Source organism: Octopus sinensis, linkage group LG24 (assembly GCF_006345805.1).
Source record: "Octopus sinensis linkage group LG24, ASM634580v1, whole genome shotgun sequence".
Classification (NCBI taxonomy): domain Eukaryota; kingdom Metazoa; phylum Mollusca; class Cephalopoda; order Octopoda; family Octopodidae; genus Octopus; species Octopus sinensis.
This window is the reverse complement of record NC_043020.1, coordinates 27,764,093-27,779,092: the sequence shown is the minus strand read 5'-3', so window position 1 is coordinate 27,779,092 and position 15,000 is coordinate 27,764,093. Positions and strand designations below refer to the sequence as shown.

Here is a 15,000-nt window from a genome sequence, read left to right as displayed (position 1 = left end):
GCTCCGATGAAGCTTTAACTTGTTATTTAGACACTCAACTACAAATCCACTCCCTCTTATAGCAGAAACAGCTGTGAGCTAATGGTGTTCATAAGATACTCATTTATACCTTTGGTCGTCTATTTTTCCTATTACCTCTCAATGCTCGTCTAACTCTTCGTTCTGGAGTTCTACACCAGGTTTTTTGGTCTCGCAATGCCGAAACAATAAATGTATAACAATTTGACCTGTCGTTTTATTTTCTGATTTAACACTCCCGAAGTTATTGTTCACAAACCATAACTTCTCATTTTACTCTTTACTAAATACTTTTTGACGTGTAACGTGACGCTCTCATATTTCAGCCACTTGCAGTAATTATACCTCTCTATGTATACTCTCGTTATTGTACATACATCTCTCACTTTACACTTAAGAGATCATAAAGCGATAAGAATGTAAGATAAAACTACATCTAAATGGAATATCTCACTAATGTTGATTTCTTTTACATGGTACAGGATTTCACATCTGAGGAGATGCACAATCGATTACTTCATAACTGAACGAAGAAAATTCTCCAATAAAGGAAAGAAACATAAAGAAATACACAAAGAATTTTATTTCTCAACTTCATCGTTTCTATCCACCGACATTTCTCACAGCCTTAATATTTCCTAAACAATGGATCTTCAGTTTCTGCAACATTTTAAATGCAAGGAATGGATTACATGGAATGACTGAGCCTCGAATAGAAACTACAATATATACACCATCACAAAGTTATACAGCACTAATATAAACTATAAGTGGACAACGAACAGCAACAGTATTGAAAACATGGCCTTCAAGGAATTTACAATCTCCCTTTATCACAGCTACACTGAGCTCTTATTAAAAAATAATTATCCAACATATCAACGAACGAAGTTGAACTGAACTCACATCTTTTCAATAACCCGTCTGTTACTGTAGACGAAGAAAGAATTAGAAGTGAGAGTTTTAAGTCTTGTTGCAAACATTACGGATTACAAAACAATTCCTGCATCTGTGTTCTCAATAATTTACCGTCTCATTTCCTCATTTTCATTGTTACTTTATTATTTGCCTGTATTCTTTCCTTGACGCGATGTTTTCTATTCCTAAGTAATGGTGAAACGAAGTCACCAGACACCAAACTGTGAGCCGATATTTCCTTTTTAGTGATTGGCAAATGACTTCCATGTTTATCGATATTACATTACCCGAATGTACTGTGAAATATAATTGTACTAAGATATTGTAATCAAAGATTTTGGAAGAAGACGTAATTCGGTTAGAGATCAAACAAATATTTTCTATTTTGAAATTGCAAAAGAATTAGAAACTAACAAACGTCACTTGACAAAAGTATACAAGTAAGCCAATAAACTGCAGTCGCTGGCTTAAAGTTTTCGTTTAAATATAAAAAAGATTGTATTACTTATGAATTAATATAATCTTAAACAGCGGGCACAGCATAAGGAGAAGAAAGAGAATTTGAATTTGCAGAAATGTCGAAATTTACCAGTGGCATTAAGCGTTATTATTCATGTCGATGGAGGATATGTTACGCTTGTACTGTGGCATTACTTATCATGCAAACATTAAGAGTCGATCTGAGCATGTCCTTTGTTTGTATGTTGAAAAGAGCCAATCGTACAAATGAGGAAGTTAACGTTACTACGAACAACCAATATTGTTCTGGTTTCGCTAATGATTCCTTTAATCCAAACATAGAAGGAGAGTTCGAATGGAGCGACACGTTACAATCAAACATACTGGCTGGATACTTCTATGGATATATGGTGACTAATATTTTCGGTGGAGCATTGGCAAATAAATATGGTGGGAAAATAACCGCTGCAGGTTCAATTCTTTCAACATCCATTCTAGCAATTCTTCACCCAAGTTTAACTCGAATTAATGGTTACTTTATGCTTGCTCTAAGAATATTAACAGGTATGGCATCTGGACCTATATTTCCAGCAGTTTTTTTCCTAATCGGACGTTGGGCCCCTCCAGAAGAGAACGGTGTATTAATTGGGCTTACATTTGCTGGTCAAATTCTCGGTAATATTGTAGCCTTTCCTACTTCAAGTTACCTTTGTGTATATGGATTTGATAATGGATGGGGTTCGATATTTTATATATTTGGTGGATTATCGTTGGTGTTTGGGTTTGTGTGGATGTATGTTGTTTACGATAATCCAGACGTTCATCCAGCTATTAGTGAAGAAGAACGTTTCTACTTAAACGACGCTATAAAATGTAAAAATGCTGTTCAAAAGGTACCTTGGAAACGGCTGCTTTCTTCCCCTGCAGTTTGGGCCATTAATATTGGTTTGTTTGCTTATAATTGGATAGATATGTCCTTTCAGACGTTGCTACCTCTTTATATGAAAGAAGCCTTAAACATTAAAACAACATCGAACGGTTTAATGTCGTCTGCTCCTTCCATGGGACAAATGTTTGCTCTACCGATATGTGGAAAATTCGCAGACATTTTGCGTTCAAAGAAATATCTGTCAAACCGTTCCGTTCGCGTTTTATTCCAAACTTTTTCGATGGTTACATCAGCATGTATACTGATTACCATAGGATTTCTCAGATGTGACCAAACCATTCTGATAAGTGTCTTGTTTTTGCTCAGTGGTATCACTCTGTCATTTTCCAGTGGGGGAGTTATCCCTAATAACATCGACATTGCGCCAAGCTTTGCTGGTGTTGTGTATTCAATTGCTAATGCAATATCTGCACTCTCCGGCAGTATTAGTTCCTTAACTACAAAAGCTTTAACCCCAAACGGTACACAAGAAGAATGGCAGATCGTGTTATCCTTGTACAGTGGTATTTGTGTATTTGGTGCAATAATATTTGCAATATTGGCAAGAGGAGAAATCCAAGAATGGGCGATTATAGGGGGATCTGACTCGTCCGGTCAATCAAACGACGCGAAAAGAAATAAAACGGCTTAGCTACTTTTTTCTGTTTGTATGTATATATATATATATATATATATATTATATATATATATATATATATAATATATATATATATATAATTAATTAATATAATTATGCTGCATTTACTTCTAAATGCTGTATTTGTTTTCCGTGAAAATTTGGCGCGCTGTTAGTTGGGGCATTTGAATTATAACGTCGGATGTAATCAATTGAACCACACGCGTATTTATCGTTATGGTAAAATCTGGCGTGTGATTGAGTGGATTTCATCCAGATAGTTTTGGCTGAGGAGCTACAAGTGGATTTTTTTGTAAGTAAAATTACATTTAATTCATTAATAGCGAAACAATTGTCCCAAAATAATCTGTATTTTTGTTATTTTTTATTTGCCCTGTCCGTGTGAGCTAACAATCGTACTGACTTTCATGGGAAACATGTATTTTTGTGGTTGAAACCTTTTGGATTAACTGGTGCTAGAGTGAGCCATATAGTGACCACTCTCTTATATTTATTTTGTAAAAATATTATAATATATTATAAAATATTATAATAATCCAGGTTTCTCGGAGCACTAGGCCACTTGGTGTAGAATAGATATACTATTAAATTAGTATCTAATTCTCTCACCCTTATTAATTAATTATAATTATGCTGCATTTACTTCTAAATGCTGTATTGTTTTCCGTGAAAATTTGGCGCGCTGTTAGTTGGGGCATTTGAATTATAACGTCGGATGTAATCAATTGAACCACACGCGTATTTATCGTTATGGTAAAATCTGGCGTGTGATTGAGTGGATTTCATCCAGATAGTTTTGGCTGAGGAGCTACAAGTGGATTTTTTTGTAAGTAAAATTACATTTAATTCATTAATAGCGAAACAATTGTCCCAAAATAATCTGTATTTTTGTTTTTTTTATTTGCCCTGTCCGTGTGAGCTAACAATCGTACTGACTTTCATGGGAAACATGTATTTTTGTGGTTGAAACCTTTTGGATTAACTGGTGCTAGAGTGAGCCATATAGTGACCACTCTCTTATATTTATTTTATATATATATATATATATATAAATACACACACACACAGATATATATATATATTATATATATATATATATATATATATATATATATGTATATATATATATATATATATATATATATATATATATATATATATAGTATATATATATATATAAATAGATGAGTGTATTTTACCTTGTTAACAATTAACACGGAAAAATAAATAAATAGTTACCAGGGCAGCAAAAATCTCACAAGTAAAGATGTAACTCCTTGTTTATAAAGGTTGAAACTTCGTGTTTACGTTGAATATTTGAATAATATGAATAAAAAATGGAGTTAACGCAGGTTTAAACAAGTATTTTTACTTTCTACATATGTTTCGAAAATTCCACTGATACTATTCAAATGAATAAAAGGTATAAACAATGCAATCTTCTCTTCGGGAAAGTGAAAAAACGAAACTCGTCAATACGACATTTTAGCAAAAAATGATGGATTCGTATAGCGATAGACAGAACGTTAGTAATATTGTTTTAAAAAACGTTATGTGATATAACGTCATAAGTAGCTAAGAGAAAGAGTAGGGATATTAATAGTGAATGTTAAATATAAATGAACAATTTCATTTAGAATGGTTGATCCTCTCAATTTCGATACCATATGACAAAGTCAAGAAATTCTGTCTTCTCTGCAATTCTGAGCTATTTTTCATTATTTTTTCTAAAAATACTCTAGTAAACACGGTTATAGAACGAGTATATAGATGTAAGCATTAGCAGAAACATACTTTTAGTGCATATAGGTAGTCTCTATCATTATATATAGTTTAAACTTTAATTTCCTATATATTTAACATTCACTATTAATATCCCTACTCTTTCTCTTAGCTACTTATGACGTTATATCACATAACGTTTTTTTAAACAATATTAATAGTGTTCTGTCTATCGCTATACGAATCCATCATTTTTTGCTAAAATGTCGTATTGACGAGTTTCGTTTTTTCACTTTCCCGAAGAGAAGATTGCATTGTTTATACCTTTTATTCATTTGAATAGTATCAGTGGAATTTTCGAAACATATGTAGAAAGTAAAAATACTTGTTTAAACCTGCGTTAACTCCATCTTTTATTCATATATATATATATCTGCCTTCGTCTTTTGTTTATTTCCGTAAACCTGCCTTCGTCTTTTGTCTATTTTCATAAAGCTTCCCGTTATATATATATATTATATATATATATATATATATATATATATATATATATATATATATATGAATTATCCTATGTTTATCGTCAGCATGGAAAATTCGTTTAACCGAAACCTGGGTAGCAAATTCACGTCAGAAACACGGTTGGAGCGACCTATCCAAGGGTAGAAACTCCGGGTTCATGTGCAGAAATTTGTGTGTTGTATATGAATAAATGAAAGAATGGAGTAGAACGAAGATGTTAACAAAATTCCTTTACTCTCGACATATGTTTCGAAGACAACATGTTTTCATTCCAAAGGAGACTTGTAGTCGAGAGAGGCTCCCTTTCTTTCCTGATGAGAAGATTGCATAATGCACCCTTTATTCCTTTGGAATGAAAACATGTTGTCTTCGAAACATGTCGAGAGTAAAGGAATTTTGTTAACATCTTCGTTCGTCTTCATTCTTTCATTTATATATATATGTATATATATATATATTATATATATATATATATATATATATATATTATATATATATATATATATGCATGCGTACATGTGTATGTGTGTGTCTGTGAGTGTGTTTGTGTGCGCGCGTATGAATATATATATATGTATATACATACATATATATATGTATGTATGCTTGTACGTATGTATGTATGTATGTATGTATGTATGTATGTATGTATGTATGTATCATGTATGTATGTATGTATTTAAAATCTTAGGGAAGAATAAGTATTCCAGGTTATCAGGACATTTACTATTTTACACTTTACTAATGCAAAGTAAATAGTATCGTTTATAATATTATTACAAATTTGGGATTTTACCAATAAAACCGCAACTCCTAGTTCAGGATAACCTTATTGTATGGAATAGACATAGAAAGTTATATCCAATAAAATAATATAAGCAATTAAAAAAACCTACTATAAAATACAATAAAATTATTTGAAAAAACCTATTAACTTACCTGTTGTTACTCCGTATTAGATACGGATTTTTTGTAATGGGATTTCAATCAAAGTAAAAAAAATATATTGTGCAATATTATTTATAACTTTATGTTTTATTGTTTATACTGGATACAACTAAATAAAATGAATATTTTAATTGTATACTTCAGAAGACGATTTAGATGTTTTTTTGTTTAAATTTATTTTTGATTATTTTTGTAATATGTTTTTAAAGATTTTCTTGGTTTTTTAGTGTCTTATAATAATTAAAATAAAATATCTCAAATTTAACAAATATAATGTATTTTAATTTTATTCTCGGTTGCAATATTTAAAGTACAGTAGAATTTTTTTATTTTAAGTACTTTTTAGTTTCCTTTAGAGGTGACAAATTAAACAAAGTCCTCTGTAGAGATATTGTTCTGTACTTTTCCAGGTGTAATAACTTAATAATATTAAGATACAGGCGCAGGAGTGGCTGCGTGGTAAGTAGCTTGCTTACCAACCACATAGTTCCGGGTTCAGTCCCACTGCGTGGCATCTTGGGCAAGTGTCTTCTACTATAGCCTTGGGCCGACCAAAGCCTGGTGAGTGGATTTGGTAGACGGAGACTGAAAGAAGCCCGTCGTATATATGTGTATATATCTATATATGTGTGCGTGTATGTTTGTGTGCCTGTGTTTGTCCCCCTAGCATTGCTTGACAACCGATGCTGGTGTGTTTATGTCCCCGTTACTTAGCGGTTCGGCAAAAGAGACCGATAGAATAAGTACTGGGCTTACAAAAGAATAAGTGCCGGGGTCGAGTTGCTCGATTTAAGGCGGTGCTCCAGCATGGCCGCAGTCAAATGGCTGAAACAAGTAAAAGAGTAAAAGAGTAAAGAGTATACACGTGCCCGCATTTTTCATTGCAATCCACTTTTCTCCAGCCAATGCAATAAAACTAATAAATATACTTTTGATTAAAAATATTTGAATTAAATGAAACCTGCCCGTATATTTATTTCCTTTAAAATTAATAATTTTTTAGGATAATCAAAATGCAATTTCGTTTTTGGATTTGGTTTGCAAGATTCTTTATATGGGTTCGTGTGTTGAAGCATATTCTGTTGAGTCTGGGGAGAGTCATTTTCTTTTTGCGCCTTATAATTTAACGCACCCACCGGTAAAATTTCCACTTATTTCTTATTTTTATTTTTATCTTATAATGAGAAATTTTTCTTTTATAATAAGAAATAAGTGGAAATTTTACTGGTGAGTGTGTTAACTTATAAGGCACAAAAAGAAAATGAATCTCCCTAGACACAACAAAAATGTAATTATAATTGTAAAAAATATTAGATCCAATATCTTCACTGCATTTAAAATTTTGATATTGAAACAAAAAGCATAATACGAACGCGCAAAATTGCATAAACGTTGTGAGTAAAGAGATTGAACAAATCAACAAGCACTCCGAACTGAAAGTGGAAATGGCAAGACTGTATGGAATGCGAGAGGATAAAGTAAAAGTGATACCAGTGATGATCGGAGTGAAACTTGAAGATTGATGGATGTCTTGCAAAAAGTAGCCTTATTGGGCACAGTGCACATCTTAAGGAAAGTATTATCTGTCTGAGGTCCTTGTTGTGGCATGACAGATGACTAAAGACTCCGTTGCATTTTTACCTACACTGTGTTACAGAGGAATAATAACATTAATGATAACAACAACAACAACAAATATTTAAATGCATTTTCTTATTTATGGAAGCATTTCAATATAAGATTGGTTTTACAATTTTATAATTTTAGTTTTGAAGTAATTATATAATACGTTCCTTGTAGACAAGGATCACAATTAAAATTATCAGTATTGTACGATGGAGCGTAGATCATAATGGACCACTCTATATCGTAGTTAATCTTCGTCACTTTCAGATCCCAAATACATTTACTAAGATTCGTGGCATCACATTTTCTTCTCAAGTTAAATGAAGAAGAAAGATTATAAAATCTAGATTACCAAATTGTAAATAGATTGACAGATAAATAGATACGGCAGAGAGAAAGACAGAGAGGAGATGATGTAGGAAAGCTAACAAAAGATGTCTCTACAGCGATATCGCTCTCTGAATTTTTACTTAAAATGTAGTAGCATATAATTCTATGTTAATTTCATAGCTATAATTTTTATGAAATACATACGTACGTACGTATGTACACACATACATACACACACATATACATACGTACATACAAACACATACATACATACATACATACATACATACATACATACAACATACATACATACATACATACATACATACATACATACAACATACATACATACACACATTACGGAATCACTGAAATAAAGTGAACTATGCATTCTAGTTGATAATGCTATGTTTGGTCTAACTAAAATTTCAGTAAACTAGTTAAACCGATTTATTTGTGTTCATGTCGTTAAGGGGAACAGATAGCCCAGGGTCTTCCGAAATCGCCCAATCTTGAATTTCTCCTCTGGCTAATATTGCATATAATATTGCGCTAACTACACATACAGCAGCATTTAAGGCAAACACGATCTGCCATTCTTCTTGTGTACCGTTTGGGGCTAAAGCTTTTGCAGATAAGGGACAAATACATCCCGAAGCCGTAGCGAAAGTAGTTGCAATTCCAAATATAATACCAGAATAACTTGGGGCAATGTCATTGTTGTTGACGATAACACCACCACTGGAAAATGATAGAGTTATACCAATGAGAAACAATAAGATAGTTATTAGAATGGTTTGGTCACATCTAAGGAATCCTATGACTATCAACAGACATGCTGAAGGAATCAGGGCAATGCTTTGGAATAAAACGCGAACACAACGAGTTGACATGTATTTCTTTGAACGTACAAAATCAGCCAAGTTCCCGCACAGGGGCAGTGCAATGATCAGTCCGACCGAAGGAGCAGATGACATTAAACCATTAGAGGTTGTATTAACGTTTAAGGCTTCTTTCATATAAAGGGGTAGCAACACCTGGAAAGAGAAAGCAGTCCAACAATGGGCAAACCAGCCAATGCTAATGGCCCATACAGCGGGAGAAGAAATCAGTCGTCTCCATGGTACATTTTTCACCACTTTTTTACTTATTATAGTTTTGTTTAAATAAGAACGTTCTTTTTCGCTAATGGTTGGATGGCCATCTGGAGTATCGTAGACAATATAAAACCACACACAACTAAACACCAACGATAATCCACCAAATATATAAAATATAGAACCCCATCCATTGTCAAATCCATAAAGACAAAGATAACCTGATATTGAAAGTCCTACAATATTACCCAGAAACAGACCAGCAAAAGTAAGCCCAACCAACGAACCAATTTCTTGTGGAGGCGCCCAACGTCCATATAAGGATTGAAACGCCGGGTATATTGGTCCTGATGCCATACCTGTTAATATCCTTAGAACGAGGGTCAAGTAACCACTAATTCGAGACAGACTTGGGTGAAGAATGGTCAGAATAGATGCTGAGAGTATTGAACCTCCGACAACTCTTTTCGCACCGTATTTATCGGCCAATAAACCACCCAAATAATTAGTTGCTATATATCCATAGAAGAAACCAGCCAGTGTGTTTGATTGTAACGTGTCGCTCCATTCAAACTCTCCTTCATAGTTTTCGATCATTGAACGGTTATCGAATCCGGAACAATGTTGGTTGTCTGTAGTAACGTTAACTTCTTCGCTCGTACGATTCGGGGTTTTCAACATACAAACAAACGCCATACTTATATCGACTCTTAATGTTTGCACCAAAACAGAAGCTATTGCACAAATATAGCATAATCTCCATCGACACGAGCAATAGCGCTGAACGCAATTAGTAAATCGAGACATTGTTGTATCTTTTCCACCGATCCTCACGAGGTTTTGGTTGAGGTTTCGAATCTGAAAGTATATCAATTCCTGAGTGGTGTACGTTCTGTCTGCTGAAATAAACCCTGAAAGGTAGCGTTAGACAATTAACAAATTATTTCATTGATTTGGTCACCTTGATTTGTTTAAAATAATTTCATTATATAAAAGATGTTTGTTTGATCTCTAAATTATATTTTCTTCACAGAATATGTTCTTCCAAAACTATGGTCAGAATCTCTTTGGTACAGTTATATTTCGCAGTCATTTCGCTCTATTTTCAATCGATAAACACGCCTGCCATTTACCACTCAATGTAAAGACACGTATCGATATGCTGGAGTTGGTGTTCCTTTCTGCCTTAATTTCACATTAAAATCATCGGATCAAGACAAAACTATAATAAGGTAACTTAATGTGAAGGTGCAAATTTATGCCAGTAATTTACAGAGAACATAGATTCAATGATTTGTTTGTGCGCTGTAATTTTATAGAAAATCCAAAAATGGAACTTCCTAATTCCTATTGTGTCCACCGTTTATCTGAAGCTTTCCACTTACGGGGAACTTACACTCTGTTTAAAAAAAGTGGCGAAAATTGAAAATCCAGTTTTCGTCCAGTGATAAATATAGGTGGACAGAATGGGTGAAATTGAGAAAAAAGTATTCTTCAGAATTACTTTACGTGTCTTTATGTCGTCTGTTGAGGCAAGAATCTGTCGATTGTGCATTCACTGACTTGTGTGGACCTGTGTCAATATAAGGAATCAATATTAACTCATTTGTTTATATATATAATTATATATATATATATATATTTGAAATTTATAGAAAAACAAAAGACAAACATGGGTGTATGAACGACAAGCATGGGTGTATTAGGTTGTCGCTCGTGAAAGTGAGAAAGTATTTAACGTTTCGAGCCTACGATATCTGCGTGTGTTTGTGTGTGTGTGTGTGTGTGTGTACATAAATGTCGAACGATGAAAATGAGAGCTCAGCACCGCATTGGTGAATAAAATTTCTTTATTCGTGAATTAAGGCTACCATTGGTTTCATATTAGGTAAAGTAGGAAAAAATACTTGTGTCTTATTAAGTCGATCACATGGAGATAGGTGTTCGCCTCCATTTTGGAAAACACAGCCTCGTTGAAAGGCGAGCTGGTGGAACCGTCATGCTTAGCGCTACTTCGTCCGTCCTTTTGTACTGTGCACAAATTCCGCCGAGGTCGACTTTGCCTTTGATCCATTCGGGGTCAATAAATTAAGTCCCACTCAAGTACTGAGGTCAACGTTAATGACTAGAGCGTTCTCCACAAATTTCAGGCCTTATACTGTATATTACCACAGCTTACCCCAGATTATTTTCGAATTTCGTGTTTCCTGTCCTCAGACCGGATACAAAGCGCGGTATGAAAGAACCTGGGTGAAAATGGCAGAAAAGACATAATGAAGAAATGCCAGAATAACTAAGGGAGGTCTTGGGTTGACGTTAAGCATTAAAATAAAACTAAAAATAAACTACAATTGCAGCTTCGTGCTGCATCTCAGCACGAATGGATGCAGCACGAAGTTTTGTCAGCGAACAGGTCGCGGTCTCAAAGCGACGAAAATATTTGGACAAATTAAATTTAAATGTTGAAGTGAATCTAACGGATTTTGTGTGTTTCTTAAATGGCTTATAAACACCTTCCAAGCTGCAATTGTTTTCGTTCCAGCACACGATCTCATATCAGGTCACTTGCTATGCAAGTACATCTCCGTAATAAAATGTCCAAATATTCATGCTCATTCCGAATGATGAATATTACAATTGATTTCCATTTAACATGTAATCCGTCACGATCTGTTACTGCAAATTTTTGTTATGTTTAATAATTAAAGACTCTCTTGGGGGTGCATCTAGAAAGTTACCCCCCGACTTACAGGTCCGGGCGAGATTGTTTATCGAAGGCCAGCAATCGCCGATGCATACCAGCCTGTCCTCCTCTCCACGCCACCGATGTTATCCAAGAGAAAAGCAAAGGGGACTGAAACTGCATGTCACCAGCGACATCACGACTCATTTCTATTGTTGAGTGAACTGGAGCAACGTGAAATAAAGTGTCTTGCTCAAGGGCACAACACACAATCCGGGAATCGAACTCACTGCCTCTTGATTGTGAGCCCGACGTTATAACCACTGAGTCATGCACCTTCATGATTAAACTTTCATAATTAAACTTTGATATTTAGCACTCACAGAATCGATAGCATGCCGGGCAAAATGCTTAATGGCGTTTCGTCCGACTCTACGTTCTGAGTTCAAATTCCACTGAGGTCGACTTTGTCATTTATCCTTTCGGGGTCGATAAATCAAGTTCCAGTTGAGCACTGGGATCGATGTAATCGAATTACCACCTTCTCGAAATTGCTGGTTTTGTGGAATGTGGAACCATTTCTGAACCACTATTGTTCAAAGATCTACTCTGGCCCCGTATTGTAGTAATTGTCAGAGTTCCAGCTATGGAACCCGGACAAATGTCTCTGGAAGGAGGTCACTTATAGACATCTCGATCGAATTTTAAAACCATAATAATGCCACGTGGATAATTCAGATTTCCAAATGTCTTCGAATAAGTAAATACGTAAATAAGGAGATAAATAAATAAGTATGCAAATACGTTCTGAGATCAAATCTCGTCGAGATCGCTCTTCCCTTGGTTGTCAAGCGGTAAGGTAGAGAGGGAGGGAGAGAGGGAGAGAGAGAGACAAAGACAAGGATATACTCACATGTACATACACACTTACATAGCCACACACACACACATACTCACACACATACGCGCGCACACGTACACTCTCTCACACATACTCTCCCTCTCTCTCACACACACACACGCACACACACACATACGCGCACACACGTACACTCTCTCTCACACACATACTCACCCTCTCTCTCTCACACACTCAAACACACACACACGCGCACACATACACTCTCTCTCTCTCACACATACTCTCCCTCTCTCCCTCACACACGCACGCACACACACACACACACTCACACACATACACGCACACACGTACACTCTCTCTCATACACATACTCACCCTCTCTCTCACACACACACACACGCACACACACTCAAACACACACACACGCGCGTGCACATACTCACACACATACACTCTCTCTCTCACACACACACATGCACACACACACACAAACACACACACATGTATATTACTGTGAAGTACTTGCATGGCGAGTTTTGGTGGGAATTCGTGTTCCCGCCACTCTCACGACTCCCACAACGGTAACTGCCGTTATTATTACTACTACTACTACCATTACCACCACCACCACCACCACCACTACTACGATAGCGAAGACGACCTCCACAACTACCGCTGATGCTACCACCACAATCACTACTACTACTAAAATAATAATAACAACTACAGCCGCTACAATTACTAATTACTACTCCTACTTAATATATCGCAAGATCTTGGTTTCAATCCTTGATCAGGTGGTGCGCTGTGTTCTTGAGCAAGACACTCCATCTCACGTAGCTTTGCGAGCACTTCGACACCTGAGCCGTGGTGAACCGTGCACCTGTTCGGGCAGCGTCGATTTGATGCAGAGAGGGCGCTCATGTAGGCCACATACATTTGAGCGCTATCAACAAATTATTTCTCCAGATCGTTCGGCAAAAGCTGAACGTTTGCGCATCGTAGTTCTGGGCAGTGACATGAATAACAACAAAAACAATAATAACAATATTGAAAAATACCTCAGAAATGAGAGCCCAATTTGAAATTTCCTCAAGACACCTGATCAAGTGTGGAGAGTATATCGGCCGAAACATGACACACCAACAAATATATATATGTATGTATATAATAGTAATCATAATAATAATAATAATAATAATAATAATAATAATAATAATAATAATAATAATAATTTGAGGGAATATTATTCCTAACTTACAGGGTAAAATTCAAGTTAGAAATACTAAATAAAATTTCACAAAATATAATATATATATAAAAATTTAAAAAAAAAACACCTTTTATCAATTCAGAATGAACAAATATATAAAATATATAGATGGTGTAATTTATTTGTTCCTTTTGAATTGATAAACGGTGGGTTTTTTTCTAATTTATATATACATATATATATATATATATATAAAATATTATTAGAGACAAAACCACTATTTTGCAAAACAAACAAGGAAAGACTTAATCAATACATAAAATTTTAATAAATAGTCAAAAAAACCGCCACTACAATTGTTTCTTGTCTTGATCGACAATCTTCAGGTGGACTTCCAATGTTTCTGCAAAGATTTCGTCCAGTAATTTCCTGCAGTAATTATGACAAAGTGAAGTTAAAGTGTTTATTTTAGTTTTTGTTTTGAAAGTCACAAAACAAAAAAAAAAAACACGAGTCCAGAAATAACAGCAAACTCATACTGTAACTAAGTGAAATTAAAGGTTTTTTTTTTTCGGTGGAATTTAGAGGAAACTTCGGCAATATGTTTGCGAAATATATAGAAATTCTGGAAACTTTTATTCGCCGTAAATCCATGCATTCCTCGATGCAAGACCATTTCATATGGTCCAATGATCCATTGTCTTTTGATTCAGGACCAATGAAGCCTCAATGGGCGACAATTCTGGTTGTGCTGGTTTCAGAGCCAACGAAGTTCTGTGAATGGTTTACCGTTCAATATATATATATATATATATATATAGGAGATGTACTCGCATAGCAAGTAATTTGATCTGAGATCGTGTGCTGGAACGAATACAATTGCAGCGTGGAAGGTGTTTATAAGCCATTTAAGAAACACACAAAAGCCGTTCGATTAACTTAAATGTTGAAGTGAATCGAACGGCTTTTGTGTGTTTCTTAAATGGCTTATAAACACCTTCCCGCTGCAATTGTTT

At 34.9% G+C, this 15,000-nt stretch overlaps 2 protein-coding genes across 5 annotated transcripts in view; one reads left to right on the top strand and one right to left on the bottom strand.

Moving 5' to 3' along the window:
• The window catches only part of LOC115223792 (uncharacterized transporter slc-17.2-like), a 7,070-nt gene extending 4,078 nt beyond the window's left edge, over window positions 1–2,992 (top strand). The window contains exon 2 of the mRNA XM_029794456.2: window positions 501–2,992. Within this exon, the coding sequence (XP_029650316.1) occupies window positions 1,512–2,975 (1,464 nt within the window). The 5' untranslated portion in view covers window positions 501–1,511 and the 3' untranslated portion in view covers window positions 2,976–2,992. The remainder of the gene's footprint in view (window positions 1–500) is intronic.
• Window positions 2,993–7,871: 4,879 nt separating this feature from the next.
• The window catches only part of LOC115223790 (uncharacterized transporter slc-17.2-like), a 17,155-nt gene continuing 10,026 nt past the window's right edge, over window positions 7,872–15,000 (bottom strand). For 2 of the 4 annotated variants that reach the window (XM_036512841.1, XM_036512840.1), the window contains exon 2: window positions 7,872–10,799. In XM_036512841.1, the coding sequence (XP_036368734.1) occupies window positions 8,570–10,033 (1,464 nt within the window). In that variant the 5' untranslated portion in view covers window positions 10,034–10,799 and the 3' untranslated portion in view covers window positions 7,872–8,569. The remainder of the gene's footprint in view (window positions 10,800–15,000) is intronic. The other 2 variants (XM_029794455.2, XM_036512842.1) reach the window with 2 other exon arrangements.